We start from the raw sequence: 26,120 nt of genomic DNA on the forward strand, positions 1-26,120 counted from the left end.
CACACTAACTCTGCGATTACGCATTCTCGCTCACGTACAAAAACGGAGGGCTTAATTGAGGGCTTAATCCAGGCTTTCAGAGACGTCAAAGGGCGGCGCATTAAAGATCATGAGCTGCCTTTGACTCGCGGTAATGGAGGAAAGATAAATCGGCGAGGGAATCAGGCCATTGAGGGGAAAAATATAGCACATCTTTTCACGTGTTTAGCTCGGGGTAATTTATAGTAGTGATGCCGGTACAATGGGCAGAGATGTGTAGAGGGGGTGATGCGGTGGGAAAATCGACGGGGCTTTCTTGGAACTCTTCTCGACTCTTTTTTCTTTTATTTTCTCTTCTCTTCTCTTTGATACGGTGGGAAAATCGACCAAGCTCTTGTATCCCTTGTTTTCTATTTTTTTTCTCTTATCTTTTTTTTTCTATTCTTTTCTCTTCTCTTTGATGCGGTGGGAAAATCAACAGGGCTCTCTCCTCTCCACTCCTCTCCTCTCTTCTCCTCTCTCTTTCTCTTTTACAAACACACACACGCACCCCTCCCCCAACACACAATGTCCTCTGCATCCTAATCTTGGTTACAAATATCCAGGGTATGAGGGAAGCCAGGGATCATTGTCTGAGGGTAGGTAAAGTACAGCCCAGGAGACAAGGCCATTTCCCTCCCAGGACGTAGCTTGTTTTTGTTAGCTTCACACGATTATATTTTAGCTTAGCAGAGACTTTTCGGACTGGAGGGGTGAGATATATCCTCCATTAGCCCATTCAGTAAAGGATATATCTCCCAAGCTGAGTAAAATCTGGAGAAACTAAAACGACGTCAAGCCAGTGAAGAGGTTAATAGTGGCTGGAGGTCTCTCTACATTCCATCACACGAGGTTCACCCACTAATGCCTTCTGTACCAAGGTCTAGTGAGGTTCTGTACGACCGTCTCTTGTATTTTAATCTTATTACAACCAGGCGATTCAATTAACTTACGAGATATCTGACAGTGACCTGTCCTATTAACTCACTTCAGTACCATGACGCCATATGTTTTTGTGTGTGTGTGTTTTTTTTTATTCTTGCCAACACAAGACGATCGTATGCAGCTTCTGAAAGACATGTGGCAGTGAGAGGGTCAGAAACAATCTCTTTTAACATCTCCAGTGACGTGACTTCTTGTTTCCTTTTTTGCTACAGCTAGACGATTTTATTAAGTCAGCCAGAAGTTTAGGCTAGTGAAAGAGTTAATCACTGCATATTTCTCTCTCTCTCTCTCTCTCTCTCTCTCCTTTTTACATTTTTTTCAGAGCTAATTTTTCACTTTAGAGTACCTAAATATTAAAATGTCACAAGAAACGTTGAGGTGATATAACTTAATAGCACTAATTAAAGCTAAGCAGTACTGAGCTGACTGATATAATGGTAAGTTATCTTGCGTAGCTCTGACTCATCACTCTCCCCTTTGTATCAGCTGACGGTGGTGGTGTGTGGTGTAGTGGGTGTGCTGGGGACGCTGCTGCTGCTGCTGCGACGGTTGCTGAAAGCTCGTGGCGGCCTCACCCCCAGTGCTGAGGTGGACCCCTGCCCGCACTCGCCCTTCCAGATCACCTTCATGTAAGTCTCTACACTCGGGGCCGCTCTGGCCCGCTCACTGGGAACTTTTCTTGCTGGTTGCCAACTTTTTCTTATCTTGAGGACTTTTCTTCACGAAGGTACTTCTCTTACCTGACAGGTTTCTTATCTGAGGGAACTTCACTCGTTCAGAGAATTTTCATTACTGGCAAATTTTTGTCACAAAAACCTTTCCTTCAACGCATGTCTTCAAAAATGTGTTCTGGTAATGAATGCAAGTGCTCGCTTTGCTACTTGTATGTGTTGGTCCAGTAGGAGTGACCGGTAATTGGTATGTAACTGAGCGGAGATTCATCCCCAGTGGAGCAGACTTATCACATAAATTTCAAGCTGTATTCAAACTGATATACAAACAGTCAAACTGATTAGCAAAAACCTGTAGGAATATAAGAGTAAGTCCTCTAATCAAAGTTTGTGGATATTTTTCATTTCTGACCAATAGTAGTCAAAGTCGGTCTTAATTCTGTAATGAAATTTCTCTGTCTTATAATATATGCATGACTGGTTTAGTCAAGATCCAACTTTCTCAATCCACTTTTTAAACACTTCTCCAGACTAATGACATTTCAAATGCTATAAAGACAACTGAAATAGGGTCATTATGTATACACCATTTCACTGTCTCCTGCACGTGGAGTAGGAGAAAATTTTACCAAAGAGCTTGAGTTCCACGCAAAACATAGGCACAATATAGAAAGTAAAGAGAACGTAAAGAAATGCAAAGAAATTTTTGCTGACTTCTCTGGTATACTACGCCCTGTAGGGTACTAATGATAAAGTTCCTTGCACTCCTACGTCATCTTCTAAAGGTGATCTTGCCCTCAGGTGGGTTGGAAATCAGTGCATCCTCCCACTCTCTATAATACAGTAAATTCTCGTTATATGCTGCCTTTTTAATGTTCTTTTTTGCGGTTAGGTCCATAGTAATATACAAAAAGATTGCCTATTAAAAGTTTCATTGCTTTTTTTAAAGTTGATTTGCTAATATTCCCCCAATTTACACTACCATACTATGTGAAAAAGGTGTAATACTTTGCAACATATCCCTAACATACGACGAGGTATTCGGTGTTGGAGAGGGATGCCATCGCGTCGTGGCACCGATACAACTGGGCGGCTCCACTGCCTATATATACAAACGTCCCTCAACTACTTCCTTATCCTCCGAAAGTAGGATGGTGGAGAACAAAGGGGCAGTTTAAGCTGCGGTCCACTGGGTTCACTTTTCAGATGGGCAGTGTTGCAACTACTACTACTATCTTATATTCACCTCTAGGCCTGCATCAAACTCAGATCTCTGTTGCCCATACCCTCAAACATTCAGTCAGTCAGTAATTTTTAAACCTACTACTACTACTACAATTGTATATTCAGCTCTACACCTAACTCTGCTCCCTATAACCCATACCCTCAAACATTCACTTTGTCAGTATTTTTAACTCATAAATTCACAGTTTGTCTTTACACCCTCTCGTAAATTTTTACATTATATTCTTGCCAAAGACAGACGATTATATACAGATAAGGAAAGACAACTCTGACATGATCTCTATATCCCCTGCAATATGATTACTTTCTCTCGTTTTCCTTCTTGCTGCGAAAAACGACCTCATTTCGCTTAGGCGGCAACCTTTCGTAGGGAAGGAGTTGATGATTCAATCCAACCACTCATATCTTGACCTATATACCCACACCTTCACCAATCCATCTTCTCTTTAGCTAGTACACTACATCCCTTACCTACCCCCACCTTACCCCCCTACCCGAAGCCTATTCTTGGCCTTGCATTTTCTTTTTAGCTGTTACACATCCATCCCTTGCCTGCTCTTCCTCACACCCTCACCCAAGCCCTGCCTCACACTCATGCCCTCTCTTTGCCTATTGTACCTCCATCCCTTACCTTGCATATCTTACAGTCTTACCTGAAATTTTACTCTCTTACCTTTTCTTTAGCGGACCCTAGTATCTTACAGTCTTACCTGAAATTTTATTCACTTACCTTTTCTTTAGCGGACCTTACTACACTTCCCTTTTTTTCACGCCTTCTCTTTTGCTGTTATACTTCTGTCTCATATCTAATCTACCGGTCATGGAGAGGGATGCCGTCCCGTTATGGCACACATATAACAGGGAAGTTTTGCTGCCCAGTAATACAAACGACCCTCAACCTTTCCATATCCCCCGAAACGAGAATCATGGACTGCAGGAGAAGGGTAACTCTAGCTTAAAGCCCACCGAGTTCACGTTCAGATGAGCCTGGAGTCCCAAAACAATAAAGCAATAAACCTACCCTATCTTACACCCTTACCCTAACCTTAGTCTTAGTCTGAACCAATCTTTACCCTATTACATTTCCCTTCTTCAAATATGTTCTGCTATGACTGTGATCTCTCTTATACTCGCACGTCTTACACCTACCCCAACATCTTACATTCTTTCTTGCACTAAGCCATACACTTGATAGTTTCTATGTTCAAACACATGCCATACAACCTCAGGCCTCTACGTCCAGTCACATTTTCACATTCATTATTCCGGTTCCTATGTTCAGTGTCTTTTCTTCATTCCCTACACGTGCCCCTGTGCCCAATATTCCACACCTAGTCCTGGTCTTGCGCCTCATGCCCTACATTCATTGCAGTACCCACTACTACGTCCAATGTCCTGTCCTGTTTTCATACTCCTGCCCTTATAGCCAATTTTGTACACCCACCTCTATGCCCAATGCCTTTCACTCGTCCCTAGCATTACTACCACGCCAAGTGCCCTCAGTCCCTATGCCCACCGCTTCAGAGTCCAATCCCCTATGACAAGTCTGTTTAATCACGCCCTACCCCTGCTCCTGTACGCAATACCCTAAATCTGCCAGTATGCCCAATGCCCTTCAACCACCTCTGTGCTTAATGCTCTCAATCTGCCCGTGTGGAGTGTCCTGGACCCACTCCCATGCCAAGAACTCTATACTCTTCAGCGCCCCCTACCTCAATGCCCAATTCACTCCCCCTGTCGCTATGCCCATTACCCTACATTAGATCCCGCCACTACCCCAATGCCGAGTGCCCTCCCCCTGCCCCAGTACCCAATGCCCCTCCCCCTAGTAGTAACGTGAGCAGTGGGTGCCTGTGCAGGGGCGAGGACTGCCACAAGAAGAGCGAGGGGCTGCAGCTTCAGGAGGTGATGCCACTCAGCGCTGACAGGCTCGTGGACAACCCAGAGTACATAGGGAATGGAAAGCTGTCACCCTCAAGGCCACAGGTGAGACACAGGGCTGGGAGGAAAGGGAGAGGAAGAGGGAGGAAGGGAAAAGAGAGGAAGGAAGGGAGAGGGGAGGAAGGGCGAGAAAATGAAGGGAAGCAGAAGGGTGTAAAGGAGAGAGAGAGAGAGAGAGAGAGAGACAGACAGACAGACAGACAGACAGACAGACAGAGATGAATGAAGGAAATGTGATAGAACTCAAGCAGTATATGAGAAAGCGTAATGGAACAGGAAAATGTATACATACATACTCGTAGGTTTTACATATATATATATATATATATATATATATATATATATATATATATATATATATATATATATATATATATATATATATATATATATTGTTACGGAACAGAAAAAGATAATGTACACTTTAAGTGAGAATACGAAGAGTCACTACTGTCCCGTAAAGTTCCAGGTTCAAAACAAAAGAGTTAGGTAAAATTACAAGTTAAAGTTTAATGCACAAACTAACAACAAAACATTCAGGACTCATAAAGATAATGTAATGGCAAATAAACAGGTTAAATATATGGTTAACTGCAATAGCCTCTATTAACACGAAATTAGCAAGAGTAAATTTTATCTAAGTCAGCCCTGATAAAATGAGATACCAAATAATACTCAGTGAATGCCAGATAAATAATTACAGATACAAACTATTATCAAAAATGACTGACATAAAGAACCCCACACGAATTACAAAACTTCACTAGGCCTACAAATTAAACATGCTATACAGTACAAGAAAAAATACAACAGTTATACTCAAAATTACACACAGCTGCTAGATGGTTGGAGACTTCTTGAGCACTCACAATAATAATATCTGTACAGGGGAGGACAGAGATGTGAACAAAATGAGGAGCAGATCTAAGTGGCAATGATGCAGAGACTGAGCTCATTATATAGGGGCCAGCAGAGCCTGATACAACTTGTAAGAAGGACGCGCAAATGAAGCCATGGGGACAGAGAGCTGCAAATCCCGCAAAGTATAACAGAGAGAACGACTTACTCTACTATAACGGTAGAAGGGGGGGACTGAGGCAGAACACGCTCGTGATCAAACATGCAGCAACTGTGCGTTAAAATTACACAAAGGATGATGAAATCATAGGCTATGTAACACCTCCCCACAAAGAAAAAAGAAATTTACAAAGGAAATTTCTTATTACTCTAAAACAATCTGTATATGGCATTACAGACCATGCAAAGGTCTTTCCTAATGTTACAAAAAATGAGATCTCCCTAGCACATTCAGTCATAGGTACTTGCCAGCATCCCTCTAACAAATCAAACTCACCTATGTACCTAGCCTTTCCGATCCTGACTATGCAATCTTCCACACGAGGGAGAGGGTAAGTGTCTGTTTTGGCTATCTGATCAACACGTCTGTAGTCGACGCAAAGCCGCTGCGACCCACCTGGCCTAGGGACCAGAGTGACAGGAGAACTCCACTCGCTCTGACAGGGCTCAATCATCTTGTGGTCCAACAGGTAGTCAAGCTCCTTCTGGATGAGAGGAACTTTCACTGGGTTCACACGGTAAGGAGGCAATTTAATTGGCTTTGCGTCTCCAACATCGACATCATGCATCAACACAGTGGTTCTTCCTGGAGTAGCACGGAACACTTTACTGGCGGTACTCCTGCAGTAATGCCGAAAACTCCTGCCTTTCCTTGGGAGGTAGATGAGAAAGCTTAGTCTGGAGATCATCCATGATATCAGGATTCTTCCCCAAACTATCACTCAGGCTCATACTGCATGGGAGAGCTTCACTTGCAGACTCGGTGGAACAGCTACAGTGCAGACTGGATTATTTTCGTCCCGCCTGTGATATAACTTTAGCATGTTGATGTGACATAGTTGCTTGCTCTTTCTACGATCTGGTGTGGCGATGACATAGTTGACAGCACTGAGGTCTTCTCCACGAAATAAGGGCCACTAAACTTGGCTTGAAGAGGTTGCCCATGAACTGGTAGCAGAATCAAACCTGATCTCCTGGCTGAAAGTGGCGTAACCTGGACTTCTTGTCATACCAAGTCTTCATCTTCCTGAGCAGCTCCTAAATTCTCTTCTCGCCAGCTGTAAAGCAGTGGACAGCCGTTCTTTGAACTTCATCGCATACTCCAGCAGGTTGACGTCATCTTCCTCCGACAGCCAGCATTCCTTGAGTAACTTAAGGGGTCCTCTTACTTCATGGCCAAACAGTAGTTCAAAAGGTGAGAAGCCCAGTGATTCATTTGGAGATTCTCTTGCAGCAAACACAACGAATGGAAGACCTTTATCCCAGTCTTTCTGATGTTCCAAACAGTATTTCTTGAGCATCGATTTGAGTGTTTGATGATATCTCTCCAACGCTCCTTGGGTCTGGGGATGGTAAGCTGAAGACGTGATCTGAGTGATGCCCAACTCTTTCAGAGACTGCTTGAAAACATTTGACATGAAATTACTTCCTCGGTCTGACTGTACCTCCTTGGGCAGACCAAACTTTGTGAAGAACCCCAGCATTTCCTTAACCACGTTCTTTGCTGAGATGTTTCTAAGTAGAATGGCTTCAGGATAACGAGTAGCCATATCAATCAGGGTCAACACATAAGAAAATCCTGAAGAAGTCTTAGGAAGAGGGCCCACAATATCCACCAACACACGGGTGAAAGGCGCCTCAAAAGGAGGAATGGGAACTAGAGGTGCAACCTTTTCGGTCTGATTACACTTCCCCACAACTTGACAGGTGTGACAAGACTTACAATACCAGGAAACATCCCTGAAGATACCTGGCCAGTAGAAGTGTTTCAAAATGCGTGCCACAGTCTTCCTCACTCCAAGGTGTCCTGCCAAACTGGAATCATGAGCCACTCGAATGATATCCTGCCTACAAAACACGAGGGATGACAACTTGATGTACAACCTCCCATTCACAGTCGGCTGATGCTGTTGGGGGTCTCCACTTCCTCATAAGTACTCCTGACTTTACATAATAACAAGTAGAAGCACCGGCTGACTCTTCTTCACTGTAAGCAGAGTTAGCTAGACCTTTCAACTCAGGGTCAGCAACCTGCAACTCAACCAACTCTTGACGAGACAAATTATCAACACTACGGGGTACTGCCTCATCTGGTGAGTGGTCCAAATTAGCAAGAAAAGTGTCAGCTAGGATAACATCATCATCATCATTATCCTCTAAATCACCAGTAACTTTAGACTTAGCCCTAGTGACAGCACATGCAGGGAACACATCAGGGACATCACAATCCTGGGACGCAGCCACTGGCTCACTAGACAACTGAGGAGCTGGACACACTTGACTTCCACCAATATCATTTCCAAGTAAGAAAGTTACACCTGACATTGGGAGTGTCTCAACCAACCCAACCATAACGGAACCATTAACAAAACCAGACTCTAAATTCACTCTGCACAGAGGGACAGAGAAGTAATTATTCCCTACACCTTGTAAGATTACAGTTTCATCAGAGGAATTAAAATTAGAGCCTAGAACACTGGTCAGCATAAGGGATTGGCAAGCACCTGTATCACGATATATTTTAACTGATTTCCTGTCATTACTGTCCAGAGGACTGACAAAACCATCAGACAGGAAATTAGCACATGAACTCTTAAGAGTGTCACCCACGTTACTGCTCAAAAGAGGAGCTCCATCATGAGAATTTAAGTTACCCCTCAAAGCAGGTTCAGTTAACTCAGTTAAAGAATTCTGGGAACTCTCAAGAGTGGACACTAGACCAATTGACTGAATATTTAAAGACTCCTTTTTGTTCACATCACGCTGTCTCCTGAAACATCTCTCCGTAGCATGACCAAGCTTACTACAATAAGTACATTTACTTTTCTGAAATCTAGAGGTGAAGCTGGTATTTACTCCCTGAGAAACATCATCCTTATTCTCTTTCCTGTTACCTGTACTCTGAGTAGAGGCAACGTACTTACTCTCAGCTTTCCCTTTTTCTCTAGAATATCTCTTGTGAGTGAGAACATACTCATCAGCTAAAACTGCAGCATCAGACAAATTATCTATTCTTTTCTCATCAAGATATAGGCTTACATCTTTACTAATACACCTTTTGAAACCCTCCAGCAAAATCATCTGCTTAAATTTACCAAAATCAGAATCCACATTCTTATAATTTAACCACTGCTCTAACAGATCTTCTTTGATTTTTGCATACTCAACATGGGATTGCTTATCTTGCTTGTAAGTTGTCCTAAATTTTACTCTATAAGCTTCAGGAACAAGCTCATAGGCCTTAAGAATCAAGCTCTTAACTACATCATAATTATCAGATTGATCCTGAGGCAAAGATGCGTAAGTTACTTGAGCTTTACCGGTGAGAACAGTTTGAAGGAGTACTGGCCAATACTCCTTAGGCCAATTAAAACCTGTAGCTACCCTCTCAAACAACTGAAAATACTTTGTTAAATCAGATTCATTAAAAGGAGGGACAAGTTTAACATTTTTAGCCACATCAAAATCATCAGAGCTAGATGATCCAGTTCCACCTTGTTTCATGCGATACTCATGGTCTGCTTGAATTCTAGCAAGTTCAACTTGTGCCTCAGCCTCCCTAGCACGGGCCTCCTGCAGGGCTAGCTGTAACTTAGCTAATTCAATCTGCGTTTGCTCATTTGGAGGAGTTACATTAAACAGGCTTTCATTAATCATGTCAACAATCTGATCTTTAGAATGATGAGAGCGAACAACAATTCCCAATTGTTGAGCAACAAGCTTAAGTTCATTCTTTGTTCTGTTTTCTATATCACACACTGTTTGCACATTTGACAAAAAATCTTTGGCTTCATCAAGTGTAGAAATAGTAGCCATCATGAATATATCACAGTCACAAAATATCAAACAATATCCTTATGATAATATCCTGAATATCCTGATATGAGGTCGCCAAATTTATGTTACGGAACAGAAAAAGATAATGTACACTTTAAGTGAGAATACGAAGAGTAACTACTGTCCCGTAAAGTTCCAGGTTCAAAACAAAAGAGTTAGGTAAAATTACAAGTTAAAGTTTAATGCACAAACTAACAACAAAACATTCAGGACTCATAAAGATAATGTAATGGCAAATAAACAGGTTAAATATATGGTTAACTGCAATAGCCTCTATTAACACGAAATTAGCAAGAGTAAATTTTATCTAAGTCAGCCCTGATAAAATGAGATACCAAATAATACTCAGTGAATGCCAGATAAATAATTACAGATACAAACTATTATCAAAAATGACTGACATAAAGAACCCCACACGAATTACAAAAACTTCACTAGGCCTACAAATTAAACTTATGCTATACAGTACAAGAAAAAATACAACAACAGTTATACTCAAATTACACACAGCTGCTAGATGGTTGGAGACTTCTTGAGCACTCACAATAATAATATCTGTACAGGGGAGGACAGAGATGTGAACAAAATGAGGAGCAGATCTAAGTGGCAATGATGCAGAGACTGAGCTCATTATATAGGGGCCAGCAGAGCCTGATACAACTTGTAAGAAGGACGCGCAAATGAAGCCATGGGGACAGAGAGCTGCAAATCCCGCAAAGTATAACAGAGAGAACGACTTACTCTACTATAACGGTAGAAGGGGGGGACTGAGGCAGAACACGCTCGTGATCAAACATGCAGCAACTGTGCGTTAAAATTACACAAAGGATGATGAAATCATAGGCTATGTAACAATATATATACCAGTATATAGATAGATAGACAGATACAGATATAGATATACTGTAGATATATTTATCTATTCTTATACTGTAAAATTTATAGCTATGAAGAAAGGAAAAAGAGAGAGGGAGAAAGAAAAAGTATGAGACATGGGACAACAATACACAGTACAGTTAATTGGAACAGCCTGAAGGAAAAAAAAAAAAAGAGGAGGGGTGATGTATGGAAAAAAGGAAGAAGGGAAGGAGAAAAATGAAGGGGCTGAGAGGGACGAGGAGAAAAAACGTTGAACTCCAGGTGAAGAGATGGTAAACCCCTTTAGTCCCAGGGATCTCTCTCCTAAGCGGAAAAAAAAAATCGTGTAACACCAGAAACTATATATATATATATAATTTTATGACACCGTAAAAAAGGGAGCGGGGTTGGTACAAAGGGAACATAAGAAAAAAAAAAATATGAAAAGGTGACGAAAGCGGTGAAGGAAAGAATAGGAAAACATTTAAAAAAAAAGAGAAATTATTAAGAATAAGAGTAAGAAAATATGGGAGAAGGAAGAAAATTAGCGTGAAGGGAAGAGAAGGAACAGGAAGCAAATCATAAAATGGGGAGGAAGAGAAGGAGAGAAAAGGTGAGTTAAAAAGAATGATCAGTCGAAAGAAAGAAAAAAAGGAAGGAAAAAAGATGAGTGAAAGAAGAGGAAGAACAAAAAAGGAGGGGAGATGACAGGAGGAGGAAAAGGGAGGAAGAGTAGATATGGGAGAACTGAAAGGATGAAAAAAAAAGGCAGGTAAAAACGTAAAATAACGAGAGAGAGAGAGAGAGAGAGAGAGAGAGAGAGAGAGGGAGAGAGACAGACAGACAGATAGACAGACAGACAGACAGACAGACAGAGGAATGGGGATGGTGGAGAAAGATGATGAAAAAGATGAGGACGCGAACTGCAAATAAATATGAAAAAAGAGAAAAAGAGGACTAAATGAAAAGGAAGAAAGGAAGGAAGGGAAAGAAAGGAGGCGAAGTAAAAGAAGACAAGCAACCAAAAATAAGAGAAAGAAAAGAGTCCAGGTACAAGGAATAAAAGTGAGCAACAGAGAGGAAAGAAAAGCAAAGGGAGTATGGCAGGGGAAAGGAATTGAGTAAAAAGAGAGAAGAGAAAAGGGAAGAATTATAAGACAGATGAAGAGATAAGGGAGAGGAATACAGAGAAAAGTGAAGAAAGGAAGGGGAAAGAAAGGGACGAGAGGGTAGAAAAAAAGGGGAAAAATATGGAGGAGGAATTAGAAGAAAGGTGAGGAAAGGAGAACAGTGAATGAGACGGAAGACAGAAAAGAGAGACAGGTGGAGAAAGAAAAGGGAGAGGAAAAAGGAGCAGGTGTGAGACAGACGAGGAATAAGTGTGCCAGCGTTTGCAATAAAGATGGAAATAAGCCATTCTGAAGGGAAGCGAGGCGTGTGTGTGTGTGTGTGTGTGTGTGTGTGTGTGTGTGTGTGTGTGTGTGTGTGTGTGTGTGTGTGTGTGTGTGTGTGTGTGTGTGTGTGTGTGTGTGTGTGTGTGAGAGAGAGAGAGAGAGATGCGAAAGTGTTGAGAGAACGAAGGCAATCAAGAATGAGAGAAGCTAGAAATGAGAAATAAAAAAGGAGCAACACAGTCAAAACAGCAAAAAGATGGAAAGATGAAATAAAAGACGCCAATCAGGCAATATAAATGAGTGCTAATCAACACGAGAGGAGCCCCAACGTTCACCTATAATATCTTCCCCAAGGCCACATGAATGACCTCATATCCAAGGACGTAACTTTTATTTTCTACACACTTAGGATCTACTTCTTAACGTAACTAAGATGTATTTATCAGGAAAGGAAGGAAGGGTGCATAATATACTCGTGTTCCCTCTTCCTGGAAATAACAACAACAATAATAATAATGTTAATATAATAATCTATCTATCTATCTATATACCTAGGCTGCTTCCCCCAAGGAAAGGGAGGTAGCCGAGACAGGACGACTCACTCTCCATTTACTCATCCATTCAAACACATTCATTCGCATCTTAGCCCCAAAGGGGAGAACGGACAGATCCTCACCGCACCACACCGCACAAGGGTCAACTGGGCAATGCAATCAGTGACATCCGCAGCAGGGCCCGACAGCAGAACTGGTTTACCCCTGCCACATCATAACAGTAATAATAACAATAAATGTACCGCTCTGCATCTATTCCATAACACTTAATAGAGACTAACATCATATTCTAGTATTAATCTTTTGCTACAGCTCAGCATTCAATAAAGATAGCAGTTTTACGCCAAGACAAAGTGAAAAAAAAGTACAGTTACGAAAGGGAAATGATCGCGAGTTACTACTGGTTTCTGCTGTAAAGACCAGAAAAATTCCTGTAGAAAGAAAATAGTGTCAGGAGAGGACACTATCTATTATCGTGAATCTCAACGCTGTATTACAAGCAGAGCCGACACAAACGTAGGAAGCAACTCACTCCACCTACTTTGGAGTAAGACACTCTCTCTCTCTCTCTCTCTCTCTCTCTCTCTTTAGGGGAGTCTAGGTGAAGATAAATTACGTCAGGCAGTTAGATCTCGTTACGTGGGAGTTGAAACCAGTAGGCGCGATCATCCAGGCAATAAAAATTTAATGTGTGGCGATACATTGGTTTGATTATTTGGGAAACAGAAACTTAGGATGTGGTGATACATTTGTTTATAATATGGAAACATATCTTGTTCAGAAAGGGCCTCGGATACGGAAAGGGTTATTGAAGCCCATAACTATGCATTCTAGGTTCAGACAGTCTTTCCTGAGAAGACTGATAATTCCAAAAATGAACCTGATAAAAGATGTCATTGAATGATGGGGTTAATTAAGACAAGAAATGACAGAGAAATCTTGGTGGTGGGAAAAGTGACATCTCCCTCGAATATGCACTGCGCGTGATAATTGAAATGGGTCAGACTCTGGTGCTAGCAAAAGCAGAAATGAATGATGAAACTGTTATGTACGAGAAAACGGACGAAACACGAAATTCATGCATAGAAGGAAAGGGGATTAATCCATTTTACCATCTTCGGACTATTTTATTCAGCTGTGGAGATATTTTTCGAACTGGGCTGATCAGATATAAACTTAATTAACCCCTTCACTACAGGTGACATGTAGAGAGGTGTATGGCATGTAGGAAGACTACTGGGCCTTGAGAGCAGGCTGTAAAGTCTATGCCCAGAGTCGGACACAAAAAAAAAAACTAAAAAAAAAAATAAAAAAAAAAGACGCCTCCCAAAATCTAAACAAAATCGTAAAAAATAGCAAACATCAGTAAAAATACGTCGTTGGATTGAAGGGGTTTAGAGAGGCTGTGAGCGTGAAACAGAGTGTAACTGGAGGAAAGTGTGGCTGTAACAGAAAAAAAAAAAAAAAGTGGCTTTGAAAGTGGCGTGCGAAGAGGTAGTTGGTAGCGTGGTGGAGAGGGGAGGGTGATACGGACTCTGAAAAATGTATGGTTACAATGAAAATCTAGGACCAGTTATTAAAATATTTCATCAAAGACACACACACACACACACACACACACACACACACACACTGACCGCTTTAAGGTTACTTAGTCGTGGCCTGGGGTTCGGTTTAATACCTCCTAATTGTGTTACTTCAGGGGTAGTAAGTGGTTTCCGGCTTCTGGTGGCCTAGTAATCAAATCTGTTACACAATTTTCACTTTCATTGGGCCAAAATTTACCACCTATTCATCTGAGTGCTACAGTGTAACGGTAACCTAACGCTAGAATAATGACAGTCACAAACCAGTGCTATGGAAAGCATGTAGACCCATAGCATTTTGCATTTCTGTCAAAGAGCTTCGTGAAATAGACTGCAAAAGGACGGGAATCTGGGCCAAGTTAAGGTGAAGGAAGTATAGTCAAGGGTGATGGGCTTCAGACGGTCACGAGTTCGATCCCCAAGAATTAATTAAAGATCTTGCGATGCTATGATGCCACCAAGGAGACTGTCTGGTCATCTGCCCTTATGAATACAGGGTGGTTCGAAAATAGCACTCCACTAAACTCACCTGGTGATATCTCGTGTTTTGTGGGAACGGCTCAGTTTGCATGTGTGGGTGTGGGTGCGGTAGAGAGAACAGGAAATAGATAAACGATGCAGGATAGACACTGATAACGCTAACAGAGCCGTCCCTACAGCACACGAGAAACCGCCGTGTGGAGTGGAAGAGCAGTGCTATAATTGGACCACCCTGCACTTGACAAGGTAGCTTAGCCTTGAGAACATATACTCGTAATTCTCTCTATCTCTCCCTCTCTCTTTGGTGTGTGTGTGTGTGTGTGTGTGTGTGTGTGTGTGTGTGTGTGTGTGTGTGTGTGTGTGTGTGTGTGTGTGTGTGTGTGTGTGTGCAATGGCTCTCGCAACTACTGCGATCTACGTGATGTAAGGTTAACTTTGTCTTTCAACAGGCTACTTTTATTTTCCTATATGCAAAACTGTCAATCCTCACAAGTAAAATTACAACCAGACGACGACAGTGGATTACGAAACTATTTACTTTAATACTTTACTATAATTCGGCCACCTTAACTAGGCGGAGACTTTCGTTCTATTGCAGCCCATTTCCTGTAGTCCAAAAAAAAAAAAAAAAAAAAAAAGCCCTACATCCTTTCCATAGCACTTCTTCGTTACTAGCAGAAGAGTGTGTAGCTGTTTCAAGCATTCCGAAGGTCACAGCACTGTAAATCACACATGTCGCTAGTGCTAAAGAATTGAATATCCAGTAACTGTGGTCTATACTGTAATGAAGTTGTTTTTTATCTGTTTACATTAACGAATGGAACTCATTTGGGAATACTGAGGCTAATAAAAATGCCTTGTATGATATTAACACAAGGTCGTATGCAAATGTAGCTTTGGACAGTCTGTAATACCTGTCTTGGCGATGTACTCTGCACATTACACCTCAATACCCTCCTGTATATTATAGATGTAAACTATATCCATAATGAAACGATATAAATAACACACATAAGAAAGGTAGGATATAATATTTTAAAAAAGTCGCGAAGGATGTGGTGCTACGTCACCTTCTAAACCACCTACAGCACGACCTTCTGTTAAAAAAAAAAAAAAAAAAAAAGGAAACTAACCAATGCCCTGCTAATTTATCACCTGGCCTTATTTACATCAATTTGGCATTCAGTTCCTGGATAAAATTACACCTAAATCACTGTTCCTCTTTAATACTGGATTATAAAGGCTATGTATATTGAAACTACTCCATTATGTAAATCTGTGTCCAATCCAGTCTGTGATTTATAACCATTTTACCCCCCCTCTCCCAAAAAAATCGTGCTATTTCACCGGGTTATGAGTGAGTGAGAGAGAGAGAGAGAGAGAGAGAGAGAGAGAGAGTGTGTGTGTGTGTGTGTGTGTGTGTGTGTGTGTGTGTGTGTGTGTGTGTGTGTGTGTGTGTGTGTCAAAAAGTGCGTCACTAGGTTTGGTTGTGGATAAGGAGTGTCAATGGTGAGTGAGAATTGTGTGTGTGTGTGTGTGTGTGTGTGTGTGTGTGTGTGTGTGTGTGTGTGTGTGTGTGTGTGTGTGTCAAAAAGTGCGTCACTAGGTTTGGTTGTGGATAAGGAGTGTCAATGGTGAGTGAGAATTGTGTGTGTGTGTGTGTGTGTGTAAAAACGTTCTGACCCTTTTCTGTCTAGTTTTCAAAGGCGAGAGCGAATCTATACTCTGTCTTCATACAGGCAAGTGGTCTACTCTGGAACTGTCTTTCTTAGTTTGTCTAGATCACTGTATACAACCTCTAACCTTTAAACACAATGTACCCAGTCAACTCGAAATTAGTGAATCTTGTATCTGGCTTTTTTTTTTTTTCCAGTTACCTACGGACGAAATAAGTTTTGCAGGATCTCAGCCTTGGAGTCTTTCTTTTTTGCACCACATCCAAGGGTCACCCGATTCAGTCTTAAGTAACCATACCAATAAAATAGAGTAATACGAAATGTGTCAGAAATTCTTGGTTTAGTGATGAAAATGCATGAGATTTGTGTCAGGGTTAATGAATGAGAAGCGGAGGGAAAGACAAAAAGTTTTGGCGCCTCTCAGATAATAAGAATTAGTCTAAAATAAATTGAATTCCTTTACTTGAAAGGTCATAGAACCTGACTTAGCATACAATCAGGGCATCACAGGCGGCCTACAGACACTCACAGGATGACAGCAGTTCATAAAAGGATCTCTGATATTCACGATGCCATTTCTAAATGTCAGCTGCAGATCACATAATTAGGATCCGCAGCAGAAGCCGATGGACGAACACCCAACACAAGATATCACAAATGTACATTACCTACACAGCAAGACTTTGGGCATACGACGAGTCCTCTCTCTCTCTCTCTCTCTCTCTCTCTCTCTCTCTCTCTCTATGTCCGATCAGTGTGCAGCCAATAACACCTACAAAATTAAAGTACAGGTATATTTTGTGAATTTTAGAGAAATAAACGATGCCTCTGTACCAGCGGTGCCATATGACCAATCCTCAGAACGAAAAAACCCAGCACGGACACATTACCAAACTACATTAGCCTTTTGCCAGCCACGAAAAACTGATCACTGTGGGTATTGCGGCTGTTGTTACCTGGTTTTATTTGGACCCGGAGAAATTTATCGCAGCAGGAAGGTTTAAAAGCTGTCTCCAGTAGCATTCCAGATAACCGGTTAAGTACGATGATGCATTTTATATTCTGTGTGTGTGTGTGTGTGTGTGTGTGTGTGTGTGTGTGTGTGTGTGTGTGTGTGTGTGTGTGTGTGTGTGTGTGTGTGTGTGTGTGTGTGTGTGTGTGTGTGTTTATCTATTTTATTAGTGATTTTGCAAACTGGAAGAGTTAGAAATCCCCTCCATTAACCCGTCCACTACTAGATATCCGTCCTAAGCTGAATAAAGTCGGCTGATGGCACAAAGAAAAAACTAAAGGGGTACTCACTGGAGCGCATCTCTCCGACTAGGGCAACTTAATTTCCAAATCACTCTTTATAATGAGTTAGGTTTTCTCATCACTGATTAGGGTTTCACAAAAAAGGTTTACCTGATCCAGAATCTGTAATAAGATCCGAATCTGTCCCAGTAGTTAATCGATTGTTCCCTGGGACATATCCACCAAATTTGGTCCAAATCTCTCTTTTAGTTTTTGAGTAATCTTCTAACAAACAAACAAACGGCGATGAAAACATACTCTCCTTTTCGGATTAAAGAGTTACGAACAGCATATATATTTTCTGATTTCCCACCTAACATCAAACGATAATATTATGCAAGGAATGGGGCCAGACACTCAAAGGATAAAGTTCCCCTGGGCAAACGGAAAACCCTCGTATACAAAAGGAACAGCAACCTTAGCCCTGAACCTGAAGTGAGTTTATTATCTTGGCTGGTAGTCAAGAACGTCGTTTATTCCTTGGCCAGACTACGGAAGAGGAAGACAATGGTAAAGACGGAAACATACGACGAATTTTATAAGCTGTGTGTGTGTGTGTGTGTGTGTGTGTGTGTGTGTGTGTGTGTGTGTGTGTGTGTGTGTGTGTGTGTGTGTGTGTGAAGGGCAAAAGGTGCGAAACATTGGGCAGATACAAAACAAAATAGACAAAACACAGTCAGTGAAACAGAGACAGAGGAGAGAACAGGAAGGAAGGAAAAAGGGAAAGGACGGAAAGGAAGAAGGACGGAGAGGCGTGCATGAACAGAAGGGAAGAAAAGGAGGAGGAAGAGGAGGAGGAAATCAGACGGGGATGGGTAAAAGAGGGAAATAACAAAGGCGAGAGAGCAAAGAGGGGAGGATATGAGGTCAAGTGAGATGAGGCGGAAGGGCGTGAGAGAGAGAGAGAGAGAGAGAGAGAGAGAGAGAGAGAGAGAGAGAGAATTATGGCAAAAATCGAGAACTAAGGCAAATTACAAGCATACATACTCCCATACACTCAGCCCTCTGACAGCCATCCCTCGTCCTACCTGAGAGAATAAAAAATAACCAAATAAATAAAAATAAATAATAATAATAATAATAATCATAATAATAATAATAACAACAACAACTAGAATGGCACTCAATACAGCGCATACCTCCGCCATGGCCCACCATGCAGTTCCTTTTAATTCAATCAAGTCTAGTCCAATGTCAAACTCATAACCCTATAATTACTGTACACATTCGTAGATACCAACATCCTAAATATACTTGATTTTTTTCATCAAGATCCATGCAATATTAGCTGAAAAATTTACGAAAATATCGAAAAACGCCCTATCTCGCAATGTTACTGAAAGTGAAAAAAAAAAAAAAAAAAAAATCCTGGATCCGCACCTTTATCCGAATCTGCACCAAAATTTAATGGAGTCTATTCTGGGCCAAGGCCCATTCATCTACCAAGTTTCGTGGAAATCCGTCCGGTAGCTTTTGTGTAATCTTGCTCACAAACCAGCCAACCAACAAACAAACAAACGGACAGGGGTGAAAACATAACATCCTTGGCGGAGGTAATAATAATAAGAAACTATCTATCTATCTATCTATTGCCAGACGCCTCAATCCCGTAAGGGGGAGCCACAAACAAATCGCCTCCATGTCGCACTGTCCCCCGCCATTTCATAATAATAATAATAATAATAATAATAATAATAATATAATAATAATAAAATAATAATAACAGTGATGTCATTACATACTGTACATAAGCATCATTACTAATTTCTATATTGCATTAATCTTACCTCTATTCCTGCTATGACAAATGAGGTGATTACCACTGAAAAACAGGCTCAGACATGGATGGAGGTTATAATACTCCGTTAATAAATAATATGATGGAGGAAGAAAATAATAATAATAATAATAATAATAATAATAATAATAATAATAATAATAATAATAATAATAATGATAATAATAATAATAATAATAACAGTAATAATAATAATAATAAATAATAATAATAATAATAATAATTAATAATAATAATAATACATCATTCATTCATTCATAATCTAATCCAGTGTTGCCCTATGAGGAGCGCAGGAGCTCGGGGCTAGGCAAGCTGGTTCTGACATTTAAGATGAAAGTGACCAGCCTCACTCATCCCTGAGTGGCATTACGAGGGCAATAAACCTCAACCACCGACTGGGGTGCCTTAATTGCCTACTAAACCACCAGGCGCCAGGGCGGGCCCATATTTGGCTCGGTCCTTCCAAAGGGAGGAAAATCTAAACAACAACCAGGCGCCATTATTTGGTTATATGGTTACCACTCAGCGTAGTAAATGGTTTCTTGGTGTACAGGAAACCATTTGGCTTGCAATTTAGTATAGAGTAATCCGTAGACAGAAGGAAGGGGAAAGAAGAAGGAAAGAAAGACAGGTGAGGAAGGATGGAAAGAAGGAAGGAAGGAAGAGAGGAAAGGGCAGACACCCGAGAGCAGCACATCAAGTGGATGGCTGGTGGGCGCCCACACCAACCACGAATAATAAAATACTACTACTACTACTAATAATAATAATAATAATGAAAATAATAGTAATAATCAGTATCTTCTCATCATCCAAACGTTTTCTTTATCAATAGGCTGGGGAGGATCCAGAAACAGTGATGCTAATATCGGTGAGTTATAACAGTAAATATAACCTGTGACGTGGTAATAATGAAAATAATAATAATCATAATAATAATAATGACGCCTTGCGAGACGGAGGTCTTTACTGCGTAGCAACATTTCGCTCTATTTCACTTATTCCAGTTGATTGATAAAATTCGGTAGAGCAAAACATTGTGACTTAGTGTTTACCTCCATCTCCTAACGTGTGTTTTTTGTCCTAATTTGTTGGAATGATTTGCCATATAATATTCAGAGTGATAATAATAATAATAATAACAATAATAATAATAATAATAATAATAATAATAATAATAATAATAATAATAATCCAATTTTACACTATTTCAAAGAGGAAACACGATCCAGAACAAGACAGGAAAGCACATCAGTGGAAAAAGCAATCAACTGGGTGCCAATTGATATATAATAATAATAATAATAATAATAATAATGTAATTATAACAGAGGGTGCAACCAAGAGATAATGACACCACTCTATCATCTCGTTCACAGGACTGATAATATAAATACTAGTGATAAAGGTATACATAATTACAAACTTTTTCATCATTACCGCATCAACTCGTCATTATCAGTGTCATTATCATCGTATTAGTTTCCTATATCAGTCTAAGAAGAACGATATTATACGTCTACTGTGTTTATTGCTTACGATATCAGTCTAAGCAACGATACAATTTTTCTAGTGTGCCTGTTACTTTGATCATTATACTTTTGATATGCTGCTTTGATGCATAATGTTGATGCTGCATTGATTTCTCTAAAGTAGTATAAGTAGTACTCATATGATGTTTATATTCTTTTTCACTCTCTCTCGCTCTCTCTCTCTCTCTCTCTCTCTCTCTCTCTCTCTCTCTCTCTCTCTCTCTCTCTCTCTCTCTCTCAATATTGGCATCTCTCCACTGCTCTCCCTCTGTGTTACATAATACCTCTCTCTCTCTCTCTCTCTCTCTCTCTCTCTCAATATTGGCATCTCTCCACTGCTCTTCCTCTGTGATACATAATACCTCCCTCTCTCTTCAGTCACTATTTTCATTCTCTTCTCTCTAACCCATATACGTCTCTCCTCTTCTTCTTCAATGTCCTGCTCTATTTTCACCCCTTCCCCTCTCTCTCTTGCTCTCCTTTCCCACTCCCTTCTCTCTACCCTCCCCCCCTCTTTCTCCTTTGCCTTCCTCACTCCCCTCTTCTTCTCTCCTCTTTCTTTCTTTCTTTCTCTCTCCTATCCACTTTCATCTCTTCTGCGTCATAACTCCCACGTCCCTCGTTCCTCTCTCTCTCTCTCTCTCTCTCTCTCTCTCTCCACAAACATCTTCTACCTCCCTCCTTTTTATTTAATAATTCTCATTACCTTTATTTTTTCCCAAATATTTACGGATTCCGTAATCACGCTGCATTCTTTCCGGGTCATTCTTTTCCTTCACATGCTATCTGCGCCAATTTCCCCCCCTCTCTCTCTCTATCTTTATCTGTCTATCTATCTATCTATCTATCTACCTATCTATTTATCTTACCTACCCCCACAGGCCCCAGTGATTCCCCGCGACCAGGTGAAGTTCGTATCAGAGCTCGGCGAGGGAGCCTTTGGACGAGTCTACCTGGGCCTGCTGGACGATGGCTGGGGACGACAGGCGCAGGTGGCGGTGAGTTGATGGCCGTGTTGGTTGGGTTGGGGGGTGGGAATGGTTTGGTTGGTTACTTAATTGTGAGGTATACAGCACGTGCACAGACACAGGCACACGCTTCCGCCCACCCCCCCCACACACTCAAAATCGTTCTCTCTCTCTCTCTCTCTCTCTCTCTCTCTCTCTCTCTCTCTCTCTCTCTCTCTCTCTCTCTCTCGACACAGGCATGGATATAATAGGCTGGAAAATGACCCTAACTAAATTATTCATGTACTGTACTCCATTAAATTTTCTCGAGCAAAACAGTTTCTCATGTCTCCCACTTTAACGAGTTCCAATACAGGTATAATGGGATAGAAAGGCGATCCTAACTCGATTAAGCTGATGGATAACGTTCTCTCTAGTAAAGCAACTGTAGGCATGTTATAACATAGTAATATATGTAACTACAGTATGTAACTATATAGCTATAGGTAACAATATGTACAACAGGTAGTTATGTCTGAGTTCTCCAGGAAGAGTTACAGAACACATCCCCTTGCCTTGACGAATCAAGGATGTCAAACACCTCTGATCATGTGTCGGAAACGTGACAGACACAGACACGCACAAACGTATGCACACGCACGCCCACACAATTTAGCCAGACGCCAGAGAGGGATATAAGTCCGATATCACATGTAGAAGAGTGAGTAGAAGATGGTAGCCGGACAGAGTGAGACAGAGTAGGACAGGAGAGAACAAGAGTTAGACAAGGAGAGAGCGACAGAGAGCCGGAGAGTGAAAGTAAATTAGGAGGACAGCAGCTGGCATAAACTGCTACTAACCATAGGCTATACGGGTCACGCCATGCTCTTAACTTTTATTCATGTAACTGTCTCACAATAAACTCCGTCGACCCAAGTCTGCCCGTTCATCATCCCACTTAAAATTTGAAGAGAATAACGAAACAGAGAAGGCCTACACTATCTCCTACACGCCTCACCATTACTCTCTCCTAGCGACTCTCCTCCCATGGACGATTTAACCAGATAACCTTCTCTATAGAATTACATCCCTCGGCTACGTCTACTTACACAACATTATTTCCAGTCTGTAAATAATTCTTTGTTCTCCTATTTAGCGATCATTGTGTTTTCTACCATCATTTAGGCCTCTCTTATATTCTTAAGTCTGCTGCAGTTATTCTTCTTTCTTATGTACTTCTGTCATCAATAATAATTTTCCTTGGGCGTTCTGCATTTATCCTCTTTTCTAATGTCCAACGCCTACTTCAGTAACTTTTATTTCTCATGTTCTGATGTCTCCAGCGGACATTTTCTTGTTATGCTGCTGTATGTAAAGTACGTAGTAACTTCATTATGCTTGTTCTGCCGCCATCGCCGTCTCTGACCTCCACTTAACTATTTGACAACTATGGCATATTTCATTTAATTTCATTCTTGCGATCACCTGGCGATTTTATTTACGCTAGGATGACCCATCGTAGTGAAGACTTCAGAAACAATCCACATTAACTTCTTCACCGAGATTACGTTTTATACTACAGCCTTGCTAAGACGATTTCCTTCAACTTAACCCATTTGCGCCCAGTGTTCTCAATACAGGATGGAGCTGGGTACTTTCAAAATTTGATAAAGAAGGGAACCCCGGGGTAGGGACCTATGAGCTTCGCGACTATGAGCCGATAAGCGGAGGGCGGTACGCTTCGCACCCTTGCAGCAAAATCCCTCACACAGGAACTCTGGGAGCTAATGGGTTAATAGAGGCTCCTGGTAGTGGCCAGGCAAAGCTTTTCTACTGCTCCGCTACGTTTGTATGAAACTGTGCACTTTAACTTGGTGTAAAATTGCACTCTCTTCATACTAACTGCTAAGCTGTAAAAAGACGTGAACTCAGAATATCCTGCTAATTAAAAAGGACTGTTTCCAAAAGGATGCCGAGCCATATTATTATTTCACTCTGTCACTAAGCTGCGGGAAATGAGCTGCATACATGAGAAAATCTCCGCTAAATTAAGATGGACGGACTAGAGAATTTTATGCTAATTCTACGCAGTTTCCCGTAGCCTACGAACCACGCCTTGAACCTCTTTCCCTATGATAACACCTTCCTCAATTTTATTCTTGCTAACTCCAGGCGATTTTATTTAAGTTTCAAAAGTCCTCTCGTACTGAAGGGGTTATTGAGGAACACCTCTAACGCCTCCAGTGCAAATAATTTCTTGAGCTGAATAAAACAGTCTGGGTGTTGCATCAACAAAATAAAGAATATCATGGCATAAAAGATGTTGACAGTCTCTCCTTCCGCTTACAGAGTCAGTTTTCATCCCCCACCCCCAACCCCAACACACACACACTCGTCGTGCCAAAAGAGTTGCCCTAATTCCCTCAACCTGGGGACTGGTGCTCACGAGATGTTTACACGTGGTAGCGCTGTGTACTCTGGAAGGGTTGAAGTGGCTGCGGCCTCCACCCAGGAGCCAAACTTCTACAAGTACATACATCCCTCCACGTTGCCGTGGGGCAGGACCCTGGTCCGATCCTGGCAAGGCGCTGTCTACCTCAAGAGGGCACCGGTTCTTTGTAAGATGCATGCACTGCACTGTATCAGTAAGACGGCCCTACAGAAGCAGTTGCTTACCTGTGGTCGACGAGTCTGCTCGGCCTGACAGACTGGGATTAAAGAACAACAACTACGGGACATCATCATTAACTTAATGCTGCTAGACAATTTTTATTTAGCTTTGGACAGTGTCCTATTAGTAAAGGTTAATGAAGCCTTTATCTACCATTTCCCATTGAAAAGCCTCTCTTAAACAAAACAAAAAAACTATCGGCTGCTAAAAGAAAATAAAAAATTGAAAGGTTCGTTGTAATGAAGGAGCTCGACTCAATTTTAACTTGCTACCTAAGCCCTCGTACCCTGTGACCTACGCCAAACAGTCCTGCTTTCTGCCAACTCAGACAGCTTCAGTCCTCCTTCCCCCGACCACCTCCCACAGTTCCCTCCCCCTCAAATTCCCATCTCCAGTACCCTCCCCCACCTTCCTTCCCTATGTCCCTTCCCCCAAACCCTTCTTCCCTTACCTCTCTCCACTAATCCCCTCCCCCAGCCTCCCCTCCACCAGTCCCTACCTCCCCCTCTCCAATCCGCTCCTCTTACATCCTCTCCTCCAGGTCCCGTTCCTCCACCTCCCCTCCCTCTACCTTCCCCTCCCTTACCCTTTAATAGCTCTCCCCTATCCCCCAAATCCCACCACCCACCCCTTCATAGCTCTTCCCTCTCCTCTAAACCCCACCACCCACCCCGTCCCTGCTCTCCATTATTCCATCCAGGCACGACTTTTCGCGAGGCAATATCGGGGAATTTACATCCCTGGCAATTCTAATACACAGTGATATCAGATAAACGAGTCTGCATATATTTGCACGCGAGTATGAATTATTGCTCTCTCTCTCTCTCTCTCTCTCCTCCATACACAGCGACATAGCAACTGCAATCCATTCACTTTCATAACTCACTTTTCTCACAAATTATTCACTTCTCGCGCGATGTAGCAAACCTACAGTAATGATTTTTTTTTTTTTTTTTTTTTTTACGGGGCATCTCTAGGTTCTGTTCGTCTGTTTCTCACTGACGATTTTCTGACACAACATATTCCATTCCCGCAGACTTTAGCGAGGCCACATTACACCGTATCACCCTCTTACACGACACACCATACCTCACATCACCCTCTTAAACCACGCACCACATCACCGTCCCACACCACAACGCACATCACCCTCCCACACCACACCACACATCACCCCCCAACACCAAACCACACATCACCCTCCCACACCACACCACACATCACCCCCCAACACCAAACCACACATCACCCTCCCACACCACACCACAACACACATCACCCTTCCACACCACATCACACCACACATCACCCTCCCACACCACATCACGCATCACCCTCCCACACCACACCACACATCACCCTTCCACAAATCATAACAAGGGCATAAACGGAACAGCCCAGAATCTCCAGTATCGAATCCGTTTGTACTTGTTCTCACAATTTTTCAAGCTTGACGCTTATTTCCCCTTTTTATGTCATTTTCTCATACGTCCCTACTTCGGGCGCTATTTTGCCCTTTTTACATATTATTTTTGTCACAGTTCTCCACGTCTGTCCCTACTTCATTTTTGTATGGCATCTTTCCTCACTGTTCTCC

The 26,120-nt window shown here is 41.7% G+C and overlaps 1 protein-coding gene across 1 annotated transcript in view; it reads left to right on the forward strand.

The window, feature by feature from the left end:
• The window catches only part of LOC145393548 (BDNF/NT-3 growth factors receptor-like), a 107,294-nt gene that overhangs the window by 42,583 nt on the left and 38,591 nt on the right, over positions 1-26,120 (forward strand). The window contains exons 7-9 of the mRNA XM_080267699.1: positions 1,450-1,592; positions 4,724-4,865; positions 21,787-21,903. Coding sequence (XP_080123825.1) covers positions 1,450-1,592; positions 4,724-4,865; positions 21,787-21,903 — 402 coding nt within the window. The remainder of the gene's footprint in view (positions 1-1,449; positions 1,593-4,723; positions 4,866-21,786; positions 21,904-26,120) is intronic.

The sequence above is a fragment of the Coenobita brevimanus genome, chromosome 24 (genome assembly GCF_032717465.1).
Source record: "Coenobita brevimanus isolate Jiangsu-jjx chromosome 24, ASM3271746v2, whole genome shotgun sequence".
NCBI classification, from domain to species: domain Eukaryota; kingdom Metazoa; phylum Arthropoda; class Malacostraca; order Decapoda; family Coenobitidae; genus Coenobita; species Coenobita brevimanus.